This window comes from Oryctolagus cuniculus, chromosome 20 (genome assembly GCF_964237555.1).
Source record: "Oryctolagus cuniculus chromosome 20, mOryCun1.1, whole genome shotgun sequence".
Classification (NCBI taxonomy): Eukaryota; Metazoa; Chordata; class Mammalia; order Lagomorpha; family Leporidae; genus Oryctolagus; species Oryctolagus cuniculus.
Window position 1 is genome coordinate 25,598,633 of NC_091451.1, and position 24,197 is coordinate 25,622,829.

General features: G+C 39.7%; 1 protein-coding gene across 50 annotated transcripts in view; it reads left to right on the forward strand.

Moving 5' to 3' along the window:
* The window catches only part of NRXN3 (neurexin 3), a 1,789,124-nt gene that overhangs the window by 1,727,996 nt on the left and 36,931 nt on the right, over window positions 1–24,197 (forward strand). For 26 of the 50 annotated variants that reach the window (XM_070065300.1, XM_070065299.1, XM_070065309.1 and 23 more), the window contains one exon: window positions 11,180–11,267. In XM_070065300.1, coding sequence (XP_069921401.1) covers window positions 11,180–11,267 — 88 coding nt within the window. The remainder of the gene's footprint in view (window positions 1–11,179; window positions 11,268–24,197) is intronic. The other 24 variants (XM_070065301.1, XM_070065321.1, XM_070065313.1 and 21 more) reach the window with 1 other exon arrangement.

Consider the following 24,197-nt stretch of genomic DNA (forward strand, 5'->3'; position numbering starts at 1 on the left):
ATCTGGCTTTCCTGACATTCCATTATATGGATGAGTGGCAGATAATCTTTTCAGTGTTAAGAGGAAGATAATCTTGTCCTTTTTTAGCAGTTGTTTCATCTTCATTTCTTTGCATTTGTGCTAAGTTTTCTGTGCCACATACTAATTTGTGATCTGTACTAATAGATATTTCCTTCTTGTATTCACTCAACATCTTGAGCCTGCATTTTTTTCTTAGTTTCTTTTTTTGCTAAGCAGGAATCTCAAGCATGCCTAGTCTTCTAAGGTAGCTGTTCTCAAATCTTCTACCTGGACAGACGTGACGGGTATTCAAATGTACTGCATACTCCTTTCAATACAAGTAGTCCAGCCTTGGTAAGATAGGCCTTAGGATATTATTTTTTATATATATATTTGAAAGAGTAACAGAGAAAGAGAGAGAAATCTTTTATCCACTGATTCACTCTCCAAATGGCCTCAACAGCCAGGGCTGGGCCAGGCTGAAGCCATGAGCTTCATCTTAATTTCTCACATGGTTGGCAGGGGCCCATAAATGTGGATCATCTTCCACTCTTTTTCCTAGGCCCTTAGCAGAGAGCTGGATTTGGAGTGGAGCAACCAGGACATGAACCAGCACTCACATGGGATCTGGCATCACAGTTGGTGGCTTTACCCACTACGCCACAATACTGGCCTCTAAGTTATTTTGAATTCCTGATAATATTGCTGCTCCCCGCCCCTTTCTCTCCTGATCATTGCAATTTGTCCTGAGTCCAAAGATTAAGAACTATTGCTACTTGCTCTAGATGAAATGGATGGCCACCTTACATGTTTGCTCAGAGATGCTGATGAGTGTCTTTCCAGACAGCGCTGGCTTTGTTACGCTCATCACAACTTGTTCTCCTCTGATGATGTTTGTGTTTGATTAACTCCTGTAAGCCATGCTCTCAGCTTGCCAAGAATTGGTGTTGGTCTCGTATTGAGTCATAGTTCAGGGTACCAACTCAGAGGGCTACAAGACACACCACACCACAGGGAAACCTAATCCTAATGTTCATATTCTATTTTCAAAAACTCCTTCCTTGTCCCTGAACTGCAAAGTAAGAAACAGACTGAAGTATGCATGATAGCGACAGCTTTGGCTCAAAAACACATGGATGCTGCCTGTGATGGAGACTTTTGTGTAGAATTTTATCATATCCATTAAATGGTGCTTAGGTTGCTACTTGTGGGTCACAGTAATGTTTGGTTTTCGTCACTCAATCTTGAAACAGAGGCCTGATTGTAGTCATAACCTTGTAATAAAGAGCTCAAAGCAAAAGGAAATCAAACCTCAAAAAAAAAAAAAGAGGTGGACAGAAAGGGAACAGAGAGAGAAGAAAACAAGATTATTCTTTGTAGATGGGGTCTTTATCTTCAGCTACATTTTCAGAATTCCCTCATAATGGTTGGACCCTAAGTACTCCAAGCAAGATCTGTGTTAAAAACAAAAGACTTTACAGTGAAAATACAGCCAAGCCTTCCTGATTAGCGACTCTAGGGAGAACTGCATTAATAAGAGAAACAGCCATCAAAAGCAGACCTATACGTGTATATAATCAACAGGCATCCGATCTAGAGTCCTGGAGATGGTGGGGGTTGGATGGGTGGTTTTATTTGTGTGTGTGTGTGTGTGCATGCTTTCTGCTTCCTAAATAATATGTAATTTCTCCAGGCCAAGAAATAAATTGAAAGGATTTAGAGGGATTTGCTTATCAGTGGAACACCACGTAGCATTACATTCCTCCTGCTTTGGGGAAGGTACATTGAAGTTTGGTTAATCTTCTGTGGTTCAATACTCCTCTTCCCTCTGTCAGGCTGCCTTGAACAACAGATAGATTAATCCGCTTTCCACCCACGCTCCTTTCCCCCTCCCCTCTCTCTTGATCCACCCTTCCCTTTTTGAGCAGATGGAAGGAAAATCTTAAAAGTGGAGAGAAAAAGAAAAAAAATACGCACTACGTGTGTTTATATCATCCTGGAAGACCTCAAGGATAGAGATAAAGGGCCTCAGTCTTCAGCACAAAAGATGGCTAAGCTTAGCTTGTTTCTTTCTATTAATTAAATCAAGAGTTTGCAAAGGAATTTCCTTCAAGGCTCATTGATTAGCAAAAGTCATAATAATTCCTGCCATTCTTTATGTTCATTGTGGGAAAGAAGAAAAATATGCAGTCTTTGAGGATAGTCCAGAACTTTTAGAGAACTAAGGCTATTTTCTTGGATTCCTGGATAATCTATTATCTTTGGTGACAATGGGTAAACCGTTTTATTACAATGTGTTCCCCAAACTTCTAGCTAATTTTTAGCAATTAATCAGGGTTTCTGATTGACAGAGACCTGATACTGTGATTGGCATATAATAGTTAATCATTATTGACAAGCATTTATTGGGAAAAAAACAAATGAATAAATGCAAATATAAATCAAATTCATCAGCCAAAATATTGCTTATTTTGTTTCTAAGTCAGATTTCCCATAGAGATCTGTTTCAAATGACCAAGCTTGTTCAGTGTGAATGCAGTGCCTGTAGTCAAGGACAGTTGCCTACATTAAGTTTTTGTTTATTTTATTTGAGAGAGAGAGAGAGACAGATATCTTTCCCTAAATGCTGCAATAGTCGATTCTAGTCCAGGATGAAGCCAGGAGTATATTCTGGATCTGACACTTGAGTGACAGGTATCCAATTACTCAAGCCATTATCTACTGCTCCTCAAGGTGTGCAGTGTAGTAAATAAAGTAGAATTGGAATTGGAAGTGGAACTAGGACTTGAACCCAAGAACTCCTATATGGGATGTGGGCATCCTGAGGAGTTTCTTAACCATAGCATCAAATGCCCACCTCCACAGCAATTATCTTCAAAGTCTCCTCAGTCGCTGGAAATAGCAAGCAAGATATGCATGCAGCCATATCTTACTTGGCAAAAGATTGTCTCTAGGAATGAGTAGATAATAAAAAAATGACTTGAACTCTGGAAGGCAGTTTTAAAACTCAGAAGGCATTGGTCCAAGACACTTAGTCACAGTGAGCTGCAGGATGCAAGTGTCCATGTCAGGTCACATCATTTCTAGACTAGAACTTTGCGTTTTTATCTCCAGTATTCAGGTTTGCCTGATCATATGTTTCTGAGTTCGACACTCAAGTATAACAAGTTAGTCTTGTTTCACTTGTCAAAACAATGTCAGTTGTGTCTTTTATAAATAACTATACAGGGGATATTTAATCAGAATGAGAGTATAGATATCACATTCATATGATCTTAAAGTATTCTAGTATTGTTTCTATATTGGGTGAGTAATGGGATGGAAGAGAAGGGGAAATAATGGCTTCTAACAAGTTTACCCAAGCTCTGGCATTTTTCGATGTGCATATATTAACAATGATCAAAGAAAACACTCCCTGATGGAATCAGTTTAGTAAAGAAAAGAAATTTAAGATTTTATTCATTCATTTGAAGGTAGAGTTACAGACAGAGAGAAAGGTCTTCCATCCACTGGTTCACTCCCTAGATGGCCGCAGTGGCCAGAGCTGGGCTGGTCCAGAGCCAGGAGCCTTTTTGGATCTCCCGTGTGGGTGCAGCCACTCAACCACTTGGGCCCTCTTCCATTGCTTTCCCAGGCCATTAGCAGAAAGCTGGTTCAGAAGAGGAGCAGCCAGAACATGAACTGGCACCTGTATGGGATGCCAGCTCTGCAGGTGGAGGCTTAGTTTAATGTGCCACAGCATTGATCCAGAGAAAATCTTTCTTAAAATTTATTATTTATTTGAGGGAGATAAAGAGAAATGCCATGTACAGGTTCACCACCTCCTAAATGCCCTCAACAGCCAGGGCAGGACCCCAATCTGTTTCTCCATGTGGGTGGCAGAGACCCAAGTAATCAGGCCATCACCAGCTGTCCCCCTGGTAGAACTGGAGAGAATCCAGAAGGTAAACCCAGGATCTCAAATATAGGTTGCAGGCATCCCGAGTAGTATCCTAACCAGTAAGTCTTAATTGGAAAATTGCAAATGAGGTGATCAAACTTTTCTTACTAAAGGTGACATATGTGCCTAGAGGCAGTGGCTGATGGGTAATTGACAGGTCTCTTAGCCTTTATTAAATAGAGGATGAATGCTCATAATGCAGCTGTATGTGACTCTTCCTCATATGAGATACTTTGAGTTCCAACAGCATCTCAGAATGGAAGCAGAGAGGGAAAGAGCTGCCACATCAAGTGTTTGAGGGAATTGAATTCTTTTTAGCAAGGAGCAGCTGGGAGATGTATGGCTGTTTTCTGTGGGACTTCAGAATATTTATGGGCATTTCTCTTTTCCTTTTTCACTGGGAGAAAGGAGATCATCATTCTTGAGTGTGTTATTTATAATTTCATAAAGCTGTTCTGTGGCAGGACTTATTTTATCTCACACTTAATCTCGGTCAAATAACCGCGCTTTCAAGGACCTGGGTGGAGAAAAATGATTATTCCTCCCAATGATTAGCCCATTATCAGTATAAGATAAAGGGCTAAGGGTTGAAATTTGCAGTCACAAGGGCAAATGGCAGTGAGGAGGGGACATGGTGAAACAGCCTTGAGCAGTCCTGATCAATTTCAAATAAGAGATAATAATGAAGTACAGTGTAGAATCACCCTTGTGCTGAGATGGGATGGAAGCTTTCAGAGTAAATAATTAGGAGCAGGTGATTATAGAAGCAATAGCTCTTTGCAGGAAAATGAGAAGTCAGGTTTGTGAATCGGAGGGAATTGGAAGGTAAATATACCCATAAATTTACTTGGGTGGACAGAGCACTGGGCTTTCTTCTGTGCCGGCTTTATTCCAAGGTAATTTCAATAAGCATTTGCTGAGAAAAAAAAATAAAAGAATATAAATGCAATAAAAAAAACCTTTCTGGAAAGAAATAGAGAACTCCTGCCTGAGATATTTTATTGAAAGTTATTATAATACCCATCTTTAGTTTTATGAGTCCTAATACAGAACCAAGCAATTTCAACACATGGATTAAAAATATGAAATACATATTTTAAAATAGGGTTGCATGAAATATTATTTTTAATATAGGACTTTGTTAATATATAGGAGCTGAAGAATATTTTCCTCCTCTTGAAAAAGCAAGGTGAAGTGTGTCATCTGCAATGTTTCAGTCGTACCTGGGCACCATGTTCAGAAGCCACAGGCATTAACTTACAAATGAATGTGACGCTGACACCGATGAGATGTGGGGAGGGGAGGAAGGAGAGAAGCTGGATAGGGCCGGATCCCGCACCATGCTCATTAGCGAAGTTTCCAGAACAAATAGCAGTTACATTGTCATTCCTGTGTATCTCTTCACTCCAGTCGTCCTGTACTATTGTAGATGGAAGAGTAACCTGTGTTTTCTCCTACCTTTGACCCTTTGCAAGTGCCCTTTATCACACCTGCAGTTCCCTTCTGCTCTCGCTCACCATGGCTGCCTTGAGGGCTCCTTTTCCTGTTTCCTTTTGCCTGGGAGAGATCTCCACTCTCCTGCTCTTTGCCTTCTCAGCACCTTATGTTTACTCTTATTCATACCATTCAATTTACTCTCTGGAGTTTCCCTGTGTTATCAGAGGCTGTGAATTCCCAGAGCAGGAGCACTGTGTCTTGTCTATCACTGTATCCCACGTGCTTGTTAGAACATGTGACACATTGATGTTCAGTACATACCCGGAGGAAGCACAGCACTGATAGTCACATCCTGTGCCCCTGATGCTGGGTCTCGGCATCTCAGGCTCTACCAAAACTACCTGGTGTGGGGGTCAGCATTGACCTTCTATCCTTCTTGAATAATATAGAGATAATATTGCATGTGACATATGGGAACCATATAAGCTTAATCATTGGGAACATAAAGTCCCTGTGGGGCAGAAATGGTGAAGATGCCAGCAAGGCACCATGATTTACAGTTGTAGCTTCGTAACTAGACAAGAGTTCTTATGAAGTACTATTACATGAAGGAGGTGGCTAAAGGGCACTTAAAACTGTCATTACAGCTGTTTTGCCCCACCCACCCCAGATAGCAAAAGTGTTAGCAGGGGGCTGGCACTGTGGCACAGCAGGTTAAAGCCCTGGCCTGAAGCACTGGCATCCCATCTGGGCACCAGTTCTAGTCCCAGCTGCTCCTCTTCCAATCCAGCTCTCTGCTATGGCCTGGGATAGCAGTAGAAGATGGCTCAAGTCCTTGGGCCCCTGCACCTGCATGGGAGGCCCGGAGAAGGTTCCTGGCTTCGGATCATTGCAGCTCTGGCCGTTGCGGCCACCTGGGGAGTGAACCAGCAGGTGGAAGACCTCTCTCTATAACTCTGTCTTTCAAATACATACAATAAATCTTTAAAAAATAAAAAAAGGGTTAGCAGATCTTAACTGCTTAACACAACACTTGAAAATAGCAATTGCTTATTGATAAATATTAGGCAGATTTCGAGATAGTGGAGATAATCGTTTCTTTATAAGAGTACTAACTGCTCTTGTGAGAAATTAGAACTAGGGAAAAGAGTTGGGATTATGGAAACACCCATCCAGCCCAAAGCTGCTGTATTTTACTTAATGATGGGAGTCAGTAACTCTGTTCTACTCAGAACGTTTCTTTTGTTAGTCTGTGTCTATGGGCAAGAGTGAAACCTTTTCCACCAAGTCATCAAAGCAGTGTTCCTTTTCAAAGGTTCAGGGCCAGACCCCACACTTATCTGTAGCTTTTTATCTGAGGAAGCAAACGTACGGAGTTGAGCAGACAGGAACCTGCAAAAAGAAAAGTCCTAGATTTCCTCAGAGAAACTTTGAATCAAATTAACATTACCTAAGGATATGTTCCCAAGTTGCTCTTATCATCAAAAGCCTTAGTATTTTTTGGCTCTATTAGAGGTGGGCGTATTTTTTTAAAACCATCTATAGTATTCTGAATCCTGAATACTGTTACAGTGAAGGCCTGAGCGCACAATTCTGAAAATACACAGACATCACCAGTGTTGGAAGTCAGATGCTCTAGGAAAAGAGGAAAATCTTTGGTTACCACTGTGGGCTACAAGGAATTGTAACTGCTTTGGGTGTCTGAATGGTTATCATGACATTTGAGAAAGAGAAAGTAAGCTGCGGATTTGCATAAGACCAACAGATTGCTTGAATTCAGACTCACTGGTTATAAATCATCTTACAATGATATAATTTTAATTGACACCTAATTGTACAGTAGTTTGGGGTACAATGTGACATTTCGATACATGTGTATTATATGTAATGAGCAGGTCAGAATACAAATGTTTGTCATTGCTTTGTGTTGGGACCATTGAAAAGTCCACATGAGCTAGTTTGAAATAAACAAGGACTTGCTGTCAATCAGAGTCATACTACTGTGCTAGAGGACGTTAGAAGTTCCTGTAAAACTACTCACCGAGAGCTGGTGACCATCCTCCTTCCACCCACACTGTTCTCGGGCTCTGGTAACCAGTGTTCAACTCCGCACTTCTTTGAGTTCAATGTTGTAGATTCCACATCCAAGTGAGAACGTGTGGTATTTGTGTTTCTATCTCTAGGTTAACTCACCTAATGTTCCTCTGGCTCATCCTTGTGGCTGAATAATGTTCCATCTCCTATAAATGTACCACATTTTCTTTATCCATTCATCTATCTTGAACATCTAGGCTGTTTCATTGCTTGCCTCTTGGAGAAAGTGTTCTAAGAAATCTGAGTGTTCCTTCGACATACTTGTTTCAGTTCCTTATATAGAAACCAATTCTTTGTGTATTTTTTTTTTTGATCACTCCTCTAGGTAGGTGTGTCAAGAAATGATGCATGTACCATGTACCACAAAATGACATTAATGAATTATCAGCAAGGAACAGTTGTAATGCAGGGTGGATTACAAAAGTATGCATTGGCAAATAGAAAACTTATTTCTATTAGGAGTAGCTGACTACCAGACTTGAAATTACTGTGATAGACTGGCTGATGGGTTGACTTAGTTTTTACCAAAGTAATTCACTCTTGTTGCTCCCCTAAGTGGAGTAACAAGACTGAAGCTAGGCCCTGTCTGCAGGTAGATCTTCTTATAACCTCACTCTTCAAGACTACTTCTGGTTGTAATATTTGGTTCCACTGCATGGGCAGAATATTGTATTCATACACATTCATGTTAGAGATCTACAAAGCAAGCTCTGGGAAGTGAGACACAGGGAGGGTAAAAAGTGGAGACCAGAAGTCAGTATGTGGAAGAGTATGTGTATAGAGTTTGCTGGTTCCATTTTGGGGTGAAACTAGGGTATGGACCGGATAGAAATTGGTGCTGGGGAGAGTGTCACCCAGTATACAGAGGAGAGAAACTTGTTTATTGTCAGAAGCAGAGCAGAAGATGAGTAACTGTCCTTGCAAAGTCAGGGTCTAACTCTTTCCTGAAAAACACTTAAATCATGTCTGTTGGCCCATAGAAATTAGAAATTAATATGTATCTCTTAGAATTTAAATATGCCACAAATGTAATGTTAGTGTATACTTTGTTTTTTACTGGAGTTATGCATTATTTTCATACACTTGCTTGCTGTCCTTAAAATCTGTATCACCTGGGCTTCAGTTTTTGACAGAAGCTCACTAGATTTTCATTAACTCACCTGTGTGCATTCAATGCTGTAGACCCAACTGTTATAATGGCCATTCTGCAAAGTCCTCTAACAGTCTAATTTGTAGCTGGCTATGCTTTTTCATTACTACTTCCTAAACTCACTCGTTTCCTTCTCCCATAAATTTTAATACCTAAGATATACTATGTTAACTGCTGCCTTCTCAAGGATCACAAACTCTTACCACCTCCTTGCCATTTTTTCCTGCTTTGGGGGCTAGTGATCCTAGTTTTAAACCAATCCAAATGGCATTTGTATCCCCTTCTCACTTCTTTTCTCTAAGCCCCTGGATGTGAACCAGTATATGGGTTCCATTCCAGAAGGAAACACTAAGAGAATATGCTTACCCCTTATGTAAGGCAAATAATGGTATATCTCTGTCCAACGTGGAATGAAATTCAATTATGTGGTTGGAGGTACACCTTGCTGCCACTGTCAGTTCAGTGAACTGATTTAAATCAGGTGGTGTTTCCACTGTTCTTTCCTGTAATCCTGTACTTAGTGTGTCTAGCTAAAACATGAAGTTTTCTGGCAGCACCATGCACTGGAATTGTCATGGATATTCATTTGCTGGGGTAAAGCATTGCAGGCTCAGTGGATTACACAATGTCACCATACTTCCTCACGTTCTTCAAGCTACAAATCTGAAATCAATCCAAGTGGCAGCATGGTTGATGTCGCCTTAGGAGATTCTCCTTGGCTTACAGACGGCTATCTTCCCACCCTGTTTTCACAGGCCCTTCCAGCTGTGTACTTCTGTGTCCAAACATCATCATCTTAAAGGGCCATCAGTCACATTGGATTAGACCCATCCTAACAACATAATTTAATTAGCCTCATTATTTCCCTAAGGTCCTGTCTCTCAAATTCAGACATACTGGGGTTTAAGATTGAGCATAGGATTAAGATTAATGGTATGAATTTGGAGGAGATGCTATCATCTAAGATGAAATAAAGAAACTAGTATAAACGTAAACACAGACTGTGACTACAACTGATCTGTCCAAAGCCCTACTCTGTCCCTTACTAGCTGTATGTCCTCCAGCAATTAACTTAGGCTGATGTAAGTTCTCGTTAACTGTGTAATAGTTACCCTATCCCAAAAGGTGCAGTGAGGACCACGTTTAATTAATAAAGTATGATATATCCATACACAACAGCTGTTTAGAGTAATTGCTCAATAGCTGGGAGTAGTTTATTTTTTCTCTTGAATATGGACCCTGACCTCAGTGCATGGAGAACAGTAAGATTATAAAGTCTGTTAGTATTGTTAATATAAAGGAGGGGGAAAGAATGAGCATTGATTGGGCAACTATAATCTATTACGTATTCTTTTGCGCATAGAGGATCCCCAGTCTTTTTCTGATGTGAGATCTGTAGATTACTGTATAGTCACCAGTTGTTCTAGTTACTAAACACTCTCCATTCTACAGTATTTGTCATGCATGCAGGGTTTGCCATGTACAGAAAGCAGTCTTCCCACCTTTGTAGCCAGAGCCCTGCTCACTGAATCCCCTCAGTTTCCTCTAACAGAGCTTCTGCAGTGCTCATATTCTCATTTTTACAACTGTCTCCAGTTGAACTATTGATGCAGTCCAAATTTGTCCTGCTCTCTTCAGAAACAGCTTCACCGATGACCAAGGCTGTCGTGCAGTATCACTCTGATGATCTGCATTACTAATTCAGTTAACTGCAGCAATTACCTGAAGGAATTGCTACTAGTGAGAAAAGCCATTATGCTCTCCCTCACAGAATATATTCTGCAGTATTTAGTTGTTATGCTAGCCTACAGCTTCTTAGCTACCAAATCATATGCTTAAGGCTGAACACAGTAAACCCAGGAACCATCTCAAGATCACAGTCTGGTTCTGTGTTGTCTGGCTTTCTGTCATCCCTTTCCTGTTACTATCTGTATAGTTAGTACCTAGCACAGAACCCAGGACAGAGATTGTTGAATGAATCAACAGGATGAATGAGGCATATCTTGTTTTCCAATATCATTTTAAGTGTCTTAAGGGCAGTGGGAAAATGATGTCCTTATTTGTTAGTGTCCCAACTAGAAGGTGTCCTATATTGGGAAGAGAGAAATTTGTCTCCAATCCCATTTCTGTTCCTTCCAGGCTCTGTCACCTTGGACAGCGCCTATCAGCTCTCTGAGCTTCAGTTTCTGTGTTTGGAAAACAAGATCTGAGATCGGATTGCCTGACCTCTCAAAGTGTCCTCCTGTCCTTCCAAGTCTCAAAACTGAAATTAAAGTCAGGATAGAGTCGGACCTCGCAGTGTGTCTTACAAGGATGAAATAGCCTTGAGTCTTCTAGGTCACTTGGGTGACTCATCTTGGGTCACTAAGTTTCTCAGAAGACCCACACAGGTGTAGTCACAGCGACCCAGAAGTTAAGAACTCTTCATCCTGCAGCATGTACTCTTTAGACAAGAGAAAATAGTAATAATAATGGGAGGTAGGACACAGTGATAAGTCTTTGATGGCTTTGTTCTTTTTCTCTCCCCCACCCCATTATTTTTTCTTTGACGTGAGCAGCCAACATCAGATGACCTTGTTTCATCTGCTGAATGTTCAAGTGATGACGAAGACTTCGTTGAATGTGAACCGAGTACAGGTAGGTCAGGTCAGTCTTGTTTTGCTTGCTTTTTTTCATTTGCAAAAAACAATACATACATATCTGTGATTGTACATGTGTTTTCTATATATAATGGTGCGTTGTATATATGTTTCATATATCTATATATGTATAAGCATACATATATAAATATTAATATATAAACAAAGCATCACATCCCATGGAAGGAGCAATTAAGACCTCAGGATCATTTAAATTAGTCTCTTGATAGCTGAAAGAAAAATCCATGTATTCAACCTAAGTGTAGACATTCAGATACTCTTTACCAAAATAGCCCATGTGTAGCAGCTGGTTGAAGCTATGAAAATGACAAGGGGCAGGCCTTGAAAAAGTCTGTATAACAATGGCGTCAAAAAAGCACGAACACAAAGTGGAGCCATAAATATGGGTAATGGTCACTGAAACCTCAAGAGGTGTTCTGAATCTAAGCTACAAAATACAAAACATTTTCCATGGGATTTCCACAGCAGTGAACATGGTATTATATTTATACTAATTTTGTTGAATGTGTGCAGCAATAAACACAAAATTAGTACAGAACTATCCCTTGTCCACTGCTGAGATGCTACAAAATGTATCTAATGTGCTGAAGCGGAAAGGACGTGGAGAGGTAACAGCTTCAGTGTGTTCCCCAATTGGACTCAGATACATTTTGATGTCTTGTGGTCTTTTTTTATAGTGAGCTCTATATGATGTCCAGCAGGCAACTGCAGGCCCTAATTATGTCCTATCAACTTTCCCAAGTCGTCTGTTTTGAGACTTACTATAAGTTAAACATGTATATGTCTATAATAGAGAACAGATATCATGGAATTTCTGTGTATGTTTAATGCAATCACAAGCTATAGTTGGCTTAGGATCTTATTTCTATAAAAGGCTAAAGAGCATTTTCTTGGTGGTTTTAATTTTTTGCTTTTCTTTAAGAGAAAGTGAATCGTTAAATCTTCTCTTTGGCTAAATCTCAAATTTAAGCTTTATGAAAAAGTTACATAGAAAAAATAAGAGCCTTCTATTTCTTACCCCAAAATGATTGACGAGATTTCAACTTTTGTTGAATTCCTGACTGCTTGGTTTCTCGTGAGTGGCTTTGGATCCAGGAAGTTCTGCGAGTTCCTGTCCCCTACTATTACCCAGGGATGTACCCACAGTACACTGACTCTTTCCAGTGTGGAGTGTGACAGGTCCCTTAGAGAGCTCAGCTGTGCGGAAGGAAAGTAAGTGTGACTTGGTTAGATTTTTTTTTCAAGGAGTAATCACTTTGTGTTAAGTGAGGTGTTCACTCTAGAAATCAGACACATCTATCCAACATCTTCAGCACCAAGTTTTCATTCAAAAATTAATTCACCATTACATTCAGTAACTGTTTCCAAGAACTGAAACAGGATTCCATATATCTTGAGATTTGAGTCCTCTGTGTATTCTAATAATTTTCACAAATTAGCTGTTTGGAAATAGGAGAGTTTGGCTAGCTGAATTACCTTTCCACTATAATTAAGTTCAACGAATGCTGCTGAGGGCCAACTGTATATACAAGGAATATATCAGATATTAAGGATTCCGATATTTGAGAGTACTTCAAAACATCTATGAAAAAATGAAATTAAGAGATGATAGGTATTTTCCAGGTGCTTTTTGAAGGCCCCTTATATGCATCAGTGTTAACCCAATTCTTAGATGTTTCAATCACAAAAATAGAAGCTTCTATATTATTACCACCACCTACCCCTAACTACTGCATCACTCCCCTACTCCATGCACACTCAGTCTTCTGCATAGCAAGCTCTACAATATGCAGAAGGTTTTCCCATATCTCAGGGTCACCATTGCTACAGCTCTCCAGAGATTTGTGTATTTATTCCATTTGATATTGATCTTGGGGAGGCCCAACTTTAAACGGCCCCACCAGTGTTTTGTCTGACTCAAAAACAGAGAACAGAAAGTCAATTAACATGGGGCAGGTACACAATGTGTTGTACTGTAGGGGAGAACTCGGGATGGGAGAGGTTTATCATGAATGAGACTCCCAGGCTGAAAGCTAATGTAGTTCTCAGGGACTGATATCAATCCCTTCCCCATGAGTGGCTTGCATTTACTGGAAGATACCACCAAGTACTGAAAAGTTTGTAGAAAAGTAGAACTAAAAGATAAATTTGAGGCAAACAATTCTGAAAATCATGTGGCTCCTTTTCTTAAAACATTTTCAGTAAGTTTAGGAAGACCCTTCATCTGTCAGAGGCATATTTAAAACTAGAAGGAGATACATGCTCCTGATGCAAAGAGAAAAGAGGTTTCCACCAGAGACCTGATGGCACTGACCTGCTCAGTGCCATCAGGCCCTCTTATTCATCACATTGGAACCATCTTTGTTACCTTCACATTTGCAGAAAGAATGCAGAGTAAATGCAGGCAATTTTCAGTTTGTACCACCCAAACAGAAGGCTGTCCACTGAGCATGCAGCCATGGTTTATGCTAACATTTATAAGACTTTGACATAAGTTTTCAATCTCTGTGTAAACACTGAGATGCCAAGTTTGATCATGAACACATTAATTCACTGAGTCAATTTCTGAAGTTTTACTTTTTCCCAGGCCGGAATGGATGATGGAAATACATTAAATTTGGGTGATGGGTGAGGCCTCCTATCATACTTGTCTTCTCTGACTTGGTTTATTTTTCATCTGTTTCACTTAGCAGTCATATCTTGTCTACAGGTTACTTCCTAATTAACTTAGGTCCATTTGAAGCCCTCACTTTTCATTATTTGAACAGCATAATCTGTTATACTTTAGCAACTTTAATTTTCATGTGGGCATCAAATGATAAATAAAACAATTTTGTGTATATCAGAGCTACTGGTTTTAAGTCACACATGAGAAATAACTTTTCACACCCAGAATCCACTTAGGGGTCACCATGGCTTGCTGTAGTTTGAATCTACGATTTTGCATTCACATTTACACCATAAGGCACTCATTAATTGATGCCTGGTGGATATACCAAAAAAAAAAAATATGTTCACATACACTTTCTAGTTTGCTTGCTAGTAGTCTAGAAACCTTGCCAATCAAATGACGTCATCACTTTAAAATCATTTAAAAATATTCCATCATTGTGAAATTGGGAACAGTTTCTTACCTACCTTCTATAGTGACTAAAGTAAAAGTTATTGAATTCATCTATAATTCATATAAATAAAAATATTTCTCAGCCGGCGCCGCAGCTCACTAGGCTAATCCTCTGCCTTGCGGCGGGTTCTAGTCCTGGTCAGGGCGCCGGTTCTGTCCTGGTTGCCCCTCTTCCAGGCCAGCTCTCTGCTGTGGCCCGGGAGTACAGTAGAGGATGGCCCAAGTGCTTGGGCCCTGCACCCCATGGGAGACCAGGATAAGAACCTGGCTCCTGCCATCGGATCAGCGCAGTGCGCCGGCTGCGGCTGCCATTGGAGGGTGAACCAATGGCAAAGGAATACCTTTCTCTGTCTCTCTCTCTCTCACTGTCCACTCTGCCTGTCAAAAAAAAATTTTTAAAAAATATTTTTCTAACCAAATCTACATCTTTTGAACCGAGAGAATTCTTTTTCCATATCCCTTCTAGTCCTGGGAAATAGATGTTTTAAGAATCACAGATATGGCTGGCGCCGCAGCTCAATAGGCTAATCCTCCACCTAGCAGCACCGGATTCTGTCCCGGTTGCCTCTCTTCCAGGCCAGCTCTCTGCTGTGGCCCAGGAGTGCAGTGGAGGATGGCCCAAGTGCTTGGGCCCTGCACCCCATGGGAGACCAGGAGAAGTACCTGGCTCCTGCCATCGGATCAGCGCGGTGCACCAGCCGCAGCGGCCATTGGAGAGTGAACCAATGGCAAACAGGAAGACCTTTCTCTCTGTCTCTCTCTCACTGTCCACTCTGCCTGTCAAAAAAAAAAAAAAAGAATCACAGATATGATCATACTTTCTGAATATTTGCTGTAGGAACCCAGAGTTGAAGCTTAAATAATGAAATCATAATCAAGCCATCTGCATAAAACAAAAATATCCTCAAGAATATTTTAATAACTTTGTAGAGATCTTGAGGATTTCAATGTCTCATTTATGAAATTTAATTGGTGCCCACTAAAGAAATCAGTCTCTGTTTCGTATTTCATTGTGTAGAGTTTCTAACTCCCAGCTACATTTCTATTTATATTAAATCATGCAGCAAAGTCACATTTCATTTTCTTTTTTACCTCTTTGGATCCAACAATGACAACAACAAACACACACACACAAAAACCTGGAAGAGGGCTCAAATAACCACTGAGAAATGGGATTCCCTCCAGAGATTATAAAGCCCAATAGAATAGAAATAACCTGAAATAAAAATATCTTAAGTTGCCGGCGCCGCGGCTCACTAGGCTAATCCTCCGCCTAGCGGCGCCGGCACACCGGGTTCTAGTCCCGGTCGGGCGCCGGATTCTGTCCCGGTTGCCCCTCTTCCAGGCCAGCCCTCTGCTGTGGCCAGGGAGTGCAGTGGAGGATGGCCCAGGTGCTTGGGCCCTGCACCCCATGGGAGACCAGGAAAAGCACCTGGTTCCTGGCTCCTGCCACCGGATCGGCGCGGTGCGCCGGCCGCAGCGCGCCTGCCGCGGCGGCCATTGGAGGGTGAACCAATGGCAAAGGAAGACCTTTCTCTCTGTCTCTCTCTCTCTCACTGTCCACTCTGCCTGTCAAAAAAAAAAAAAAAAAAATCTTAAGTTAACACTGACTAGAAGAGCTGTAGTCTTAAGATTCTAAAAGTTTTGGGGACACAGAGCAGGCAAAGACTGAGAAGAAAAGCTTTTACACCTGAGAAATGGGCATGGTGATACTTAACAACTGTATTGATTAATCCAGCCATTATTCAGGGATACCTTTTTCTGGTTGTCAATTAGGGTGTTTTTTACTTTTATTTATTTATTTTTTTGCCATCATTTTTGATAAATGTCCCCTGATCAAATCTCAAGAGACAACGTTTCCAGAGGGCAGACAGTGAAGAGAATTTAAGATGAAATATATCCATCTATCGATAGAGCTGTGCTTTCCTAATGGTTGGATTGAAGGGGATGTTTAAACTAATGGCAGTAACACGAGATCACAATTACCATGCCTAGAGCTGTTCTCAGATGTATTTTTATTTCTCTCATTTACAGACCTCATATTTGCATTTGGTGCTATTGCTGCTTTGTTCATCTGGTTTAGCCCCGTTATAATAACCAAAATTTTCAATTTAGTGTAAGACCAAGAACCTGTCTTTATTTATGCTTTCCAGGTGGAAGTGGGTTTTTAATCTTTATTGATTTGAGATGACTCAGTAAAGCACTTGGAGTAGGAAACTCTGGCACTGAGTTGTTAAAAGCTCACCAAATCATTTGAGTTCTTACTTGTCAAGATGTGGTGTAAAACGAAGCTGAGATGTTTAAGACAATCATAATTTCCTCATGCAGGATCCAGAGAAGCAAAACCCTCTCTACCAAAATCTGTGGATGACAACAAAAAAGCCAATGTAGATGTGTTCATTACTTATTTTAAATATGCTTTTAGTCTTGTTTGTGGAAATATAATTTGTCCTTAGTGTCTCCAGGAAGTCTGGAGAAGTTCTAACTGTAACCTGCATGTTGTTATTACAAAGAAAGGGATTTTAATTTAAATTTGGAAAGATTTTTCTATATGGACACTTACTATGGGTAAATAAACTCATGTTTGAAGTTTATAGGTATGCCATAGTGAATGCTTGAGGTAAATGCCATTATCAATGTCTGTATCACAGTGTACAGAGTCACAGCTCAGAGTTGGTTAAAGCTGTGTGCTTAAAACATTTTGAATCAAGTGCTAACGAAAGTAACCTGAGATAAATTTAATAGCTTTGACAGTGAAAGAGAGATGCAAAATTAGTTAATTAGTCATTACTGGCTTCAAACATTAGTCATCGTGACATCTGAGTTATAGTAACATGTCCATCATACCACAAAAGCTAACAGTAATTCATATATATTTAGGTCTAGGCTAAATCTTTTAAATGTTTTAATTTATAGATCAATGGTTGCAATTCAAAGATTATGTTCACGGGAGGCTAATGTTCCCAAGCTAACGGCGCTGAACCCAAATGAGTGAGCCAACTGAATCCCTTTTTTATAACCCAACTCAGTCCCAAGCTAATTTTGAAGGTACTGCAGGAACTAAATGCCTCTGAAAGCAAATGACAATTAGGGATTTAAACATTATAGTAAGAATAGAAATCTAAGTAGAGGGAACATTAGCTATTGCATTTAGCTTAGCAAAAACGTGGCCCAAGGATTGTTTGAATTTTATAGCAAAATCACACCTTAAAATGGTAAAAATTCCATTCAATTGCATTACCCAAGATTCTTTGATATGTTCATGGAAGGAAGACAGGGAAATCCATTAAATCAATGGACTAGTGTGTATACTTCCATTCTTAAGCTTAATACATCAGTGATGCCTTCGACATATCTAAGTGACTGATAGGTATAAGCACTAGAATCAGTACTGGGAAACCAAAATAGCTAAGACAAGACGTCAGGAGTTCACAGTCTATTAGGAAAGGGAAGGAACAATGTGGACACGGAAGAGAAATGCACTCTGAGTTCTGTAATTCAGTGAGCAGCTCACTCCTTCCAGGGATAGGCAGGAAACATCTCAAGACGATACCCACCAGCGATGGATTTAGTTAACTCCAAAGAGCATTCTTCTCTGTATGGGGGACACAAAAATTATTATGGAAAACTGCTATGATTCAGCAATAAACGCCTCTTTGGACTTCTGAATACTAGACTCCAGTGTAGTCTGGGAACAGGGCATTTTTCAGTAATGGGATAAGGATGGACATAGTGAAGGGATACTTGAAGCCAAACTCAGAAGAACTTCCTGATTTCAAATGCCACTCAAGCAGCAGATAGAGTGAGCCTAATGAAATCATTAAGCAAGTCCCCAAAAATAAACAAAGAGGGATAGGGTTTTAAAAGAAGATGTTACGGGTTTTCTTGTATTCTTTCTCTTCTGCATTTTTTCCTCCCATGAGGCCCAAGTATATGTACTGTGTGTATACATATATATTCACTATGTGTATACCACATATATACCGCCAGTCACTCCATATATGTGTAGACACAGTAAAAATGAGACTAATGAGTGGAAGCAGAGATTAACAGCCCCTGTCATCAGTCCTGTGTTTACACAGAAATTCACACCATCATTTTTAACAGCATCAGCCAACAGACATGCATGATACTGTTTAAGCCTTGCAAACAAAGCATGTTACATTTTATTTTAGGTTTTGCTTTCTTTGTCATAATTACAATGGTGACTCCATAATTCAGCTATCCTTGGGAAGGGTGGAAAGAGAACATTATATAGATATATCTATGTGTATATGCACGTTCTTGTGTATATATAATAATAGATATATACCTTGTATATATTTGAAGAACATTGTTGTTTCACCTCATCTTGTGCCGCATGAATTTTTGGTGGTTCAATTTATTTTATTTTTATTCATATGTGGTATTTGGTCATTTGGCTATTTTAACTCATTGCTATCACTTTTATGAGTAACTATAATCATTACTTTTAAAATACTGAGTGATATAAGCAAACCAATCAAGGCAACAAAATCTTTTCTTGCCATCCTAATCTTGAATTCCTCTCCCTTCAGCATATCCCTCCAGTATTTATCTCAAAGCCAATCAAAGCCCAGCAAAATCCAAGAAAGTTGTGTATAAAAGAATGAAATACTGTGTTTTCCTCCTCCACCTATCCATATTCTTTCTTCGAATTTCCTTCCTTCCCCTCTTTATTTTTCCTCTTTAACTGCACCAGTCCCTCGCCTTTATCCTTTATGACCTTATAATTGAAAAGATCATCAGTGAGCCAGAAAAAAAATAAGAGCATGCAGAAACAGAGAAACATACCCCTCTTCATAAATATCAGATGGCATAAAAAGAATTTTATTGCAGAAACAGAATTTCTGTTGTATCTTTTATTTCTGGACAAGCCCAGGATCATTGTGTGGCATGCAGTGACAGTTTTGTAGCTACTCAGCTAACCATGGCCTCCATCACCAGTGCATGGGCTGTAACGACACCATCTGTGTTTCATTCCAAGTGATACATCCAGGCTCACCCAGCAATTCCAGCATATGAGTTGTGGGGATTAACTTTCTTTTGGAGTTTGAACTTCATGGGCTCATGGCAGCCCCAAGGGCTGTTCTCACAGCATCCGTGTATGGTTTTGTTCTCGTACTTTCTTGCCTTGTCACAGCAGCCAAGCATGGGTGTCTTGTCTGGCACATCTGTCTTGCCATGTTGTCTCCGAGTCCATTCTTGTGGTGTCGTTCTGTGATTCTGTTCTCTGTTTGTAATATGTGGTTTAAAATCCTCCTCCTTGATTTCTCACAGCCCTATTGTCTCTACTTTTAAGCTTACCTCTAGGGAACTTCACAAAGAAGCAAAACAAATTTACAGTCAAATTGTAAAAGCTTCTAACAATGGCTTGTATCTGGAATTTATAAATTGGACTTATAACTTGACTGAGGCGGCAAAACTTGCAATGGGAAACTACTACTAATACCCAACAGCAATTGATCAGAAGCAATAAGAAACCCTTGTTGATTTCTTTGGTGTAATTAAATGTATTTACTGTTACAGGACTTCATGTCTGCACATGTCTAAAGAGTTTTCCCATAGATTATCAATCTTCCAGTGTTTTCTTCAAGGACAGATGGACAGATTTTACTTTCAGGAAATGTCAGTGAGAGAGTATCATTTCTTTTGTATGGAAATGTGTGGAAATCCTCAGGTTTTGTTACAAAATTCACTTAGGTTATATATTTTTAGCATGAACTATAAATGTGTTCAGCAAGGCATCTGAAGAAGGAAAAAATAAGCTTCTAACTTACTGAATACTCCTCATGCATATTTGAGGTTAGGTTGTCTTTTGATCTTTTAGAGTCAAATATATATTTTATTTTATTTCTAAATCATGGAAGCATTAGAGAGCCAACACTTCATCATGAACCTTAACTCTGTTTTCTCATTCCAAAGAGCATGAGATACACAATAACTTTATTTCTGAGAATAAATGACGAAGTTAATTATCCAGCTCCTGAATTATTTCTACGATTATGCAGGCAATTTTGGGCATTACCTGGAAGAATTTGGTTTGTTGGATGCTAATGGCATAAAAATGATACTCTACAATGAGTTCAGCTCCATAGTCACAGGTTTGAACAAGGAGATCAAAAATGGGTGATAGATAAAAGGTTTTTTAAGAGAAGGACTGATTATTTTCAAGGGTTCATGGCAGCCTCAAGGACTGCTCTCACATTTCCTTATTTCCTATGCTTAATCCGGAGCAGAGAAAGTGCTTTCAACACACACCGTTTGCTAGTCACACCTTTTAGTTATTCCCTGGTAGCTCTTTGAATGGTCTCTGTAGGGCCAGGGACTTTGTTATGAAAGAAGAAGGGATGAGAAGGAAAGGCGAAGGTATTGATGATGAGTGGAGGGCACTGCTGCTTGCTGATAATATTTGAACCTGAAAACACACAGCCCTCGAGTGTAGTGTGGATGACCATGTTCAGGGTAAAGTAGTTCTACCATAGCTGATACCCAGCCATCCCCATGACAGCAGGAAACTCAGAACTGGGAAAGGACACTCTCTAGCACACGATTTTGTGTTATCTCCTCATGCAGTCACTATAATAATTCCAAGAGCCTAGAAAAGAGTAAAACAATAGGGAGTGATGAGTTTTCAATTTTTACATTTGTTTTTGTATATTGTTGTTTTAGATTTTTAATGTTTGTTAATGCCTAAGTTTTAACAACCACCTTGTGAAAATTCTAAAAATTTAACAATCACGTGTTACACACTGGCTCCAGTGTACCACGGGCCCACTGTTTGAGCTGAACTCTAAATGATGTTTCCTTAAATCCCCTATTAAGTAATTTTGAGGTGGAAACTATTGAGGTTGTCTTACAACTGGGCACACTGGGATTCTGTACAATTTGCTTTTCCAAGTCACATTCCTGTGCATGAGCAGTTGCTATATTGACACTGCCATCTCTTTGAAAACCAACACAGTGTGCTCAGGAACTCAGGCTTGGACACTTAGAGAGGCACTGAATCTTGGGTTATCTTGTGTTGAATTGTAGAGCTGCATATCATTAGTGTTTCTTTGTTGTCCCAAGGAATCCCTCTCTTTAGAGGTAGAGATCAAACGGAATTCACATGTATTGTTGTTGTGTCAAGTGCAAGATGAAGAGACCTATAATTCCTGATATTCTTGTTGTGAATCCCAAAATGTTATGGCTATACCTCTACAAGAATGTCTGCTCTAACTTCCTTTCCTTAATATGGAGTCACCAAAAACTTCCCCTCCTTACTAAGACTGAAGCCCTTTGCTTCCACATTTTCTCAGAGTAAACTAGTATATTAACATTCGAAACAGCATGAAAACCACTGTGTTGCAGACAATGCATCTTTTAAAAATCATTGTATTGCTACATACTTATCTAATGCCTTGTGAAAACTTTTGAGAGAGCTTGATAATTGAAAAGGAAAGTACTAGGGATATTCACCCTTCTAATTTGACAAGACAGATTCTCTGATTAGCTTTCTCATAGTGCCAGGTTTTTCCCTAATATGGTGTGAGATGTAGCTGCCCCTGTGGTCAGCTTTCAAGGGCAGCGTACATGATAGTGAATTAAGTTCCTTGAACTGACTTCTAGGGTTCATCTGCAGGGTTGTTACTGCTACGTCTTTGTTCATTCATTTAGTGGGTGCTCATTGTATAGTTACAAGTACTTTATTTTTTTTTAACCTCCTGGGTCCTCATAGAAATCCTGTGAAGTTTTATTAGCACATCTGTTTTACAAGTAAGTAAAATGAGGCACATAGGAACTAAACCATTTGTCAAGGTTACAAATCATTGAATTAGAAGAATCATAATTTGAGTCCAAGCCCACTGTCACCTGAGCCACCTCAGTAGTCACTATGCTATACTATCGTCTGAACAAGAGGAGTCCTCACAAAAAGTTAATGGAAAATGCATATTATGAATAAAAATGCTGAATTGGAACAAATTTTTCCCTAACCATAAACTTCATTCCATTTTTCCAGAACCTTTTTGAAGATCATCTGGTCTGCTTTCTTTTTACCTACATATGCGAGATAGCTTCTCACCTCCTCAATAACAATGGAAAGAAGTTTTTGTATTGAGTGCATTAAATGGCAGGAAATACTTAAGTGTGTACTATGATGGTTTTGGGAACCTTGATTGACAAGGATTATGAAATTGTTCAGGTGTGATTTATCTGAAGAGCAGTGGGTAAAATGAGTTACCCAGGTTACCAGCCAGGTGTAAACAGTTCCAATATTAGAAAGAGCAACTTACGTGAGGTTAGTGTGTGTTAATGTCACCTATGCAATTATTTGTACACTGTAGATTTTTAGCTACTTACCAGTCATGTTCAAAACATAATCTGGCAATAGCCACCTCTAACTGATACTAAGAATAGAGATATTTACTGAATGAATGAGAAAGATTTTTTTAAGTTCTAAAAGTAATTGTTTCTTGGAGCGCAGTGTTTTAGATGTTACAACTAATTAAAAAAAAGTGACCATGTGCTTGAGAGGACATACTCATAGTCTCATCTTTGACCCTTTGTGACATCTGCACTCCCGGCATCCCTTAAAATCATACCCATTTATTTATCTTTCCTTTTCTCACTTTCCTGCATTCTATATATAAAAGTTCCTCCCAAAGTATTTATGGCAGCTTGAGTATTATTATGCATAAAAATGCTAATAATAGACTAACAAGAAATATTCCTTTTTAAACTGTATTTGCTTTTATTAGACTCATTTCAAGCCATGTATAGCCTGATCATCTCATTACCGATTCAGTCTTCACCCTTCCTGAAACCAGATCCTCAACTGGAAAATCTGTACAGTTGAAAATGCCCAAGCGTCTCTATGCTAGAGTTGTGATACCCCCACCTAGCTTCAAAGCCCAAGGACACCTTGAGAACAGGCAATATCTTATTGCCAAGTATTCCTTTTTTTATTGAGAGCAAACAGTTGGTTATTTTGTTCTGTAAAAGCCAGAGAACAAATATTATAGACTTTGAAGGTCTTTCAGTTTCTGGTAATAACACAAAGGCAGTCACGATGTCTTTCTATGCATATTTATTTCCAGAAGCAGGCATGATCCAAAGACCAGCATTGTTCACTCCAATCCTAGAGACTGATGGCTTAGGAATCTGTAGTTTTCTTTGTTTTGTTTTAAATAGATGGGCCCTTCTTCTCTATGGTCAATCTCTACAAGCATTCATTGAGTATTTCAACGAGCACGTAAGGCCGCATAGGATATGAATAAAGATGCATCCTTATGGAATTTCCTGCCATTGTTTTATATATGCCGTTATCTCAAGCATAGAAAATGAGTACTGCACTATTTGTAAGAGTTTGACGTTTGCCTTTCCTTCTGCAAATCTCTTTTGATCTCCCTGCTGCTGCTGGGGCATGGGCTGCATTCTCTCCCTTTAGACCTCTTTGGCATTAGCTTCCTTGAACTCCAGCCCACATGCTGTGTCACATCCCAGTAATTCTTCCCCAAACCTTGGCTGTGGGTTATTGAGCTGACAAATGTCTCAATGATGGAGATATGATATTTGCAACCTGCTGAGAACCTCTTCTTGCCCTGCACTCTTTGATTTGTAGCTTTATAAGTTTGGTGGGCAAAAGTGAGAAACAGTCTCAGTGACACAGACAGTGAATGGGGAGGACAAACGAGAGGGGGCAAGACAGATAGGCCTCCTCCTGCATTTCCAACAAAAGCATTTATTTATATCTTAGCACCGTGAATGTCGGAGGTAACGGATTATACGGTG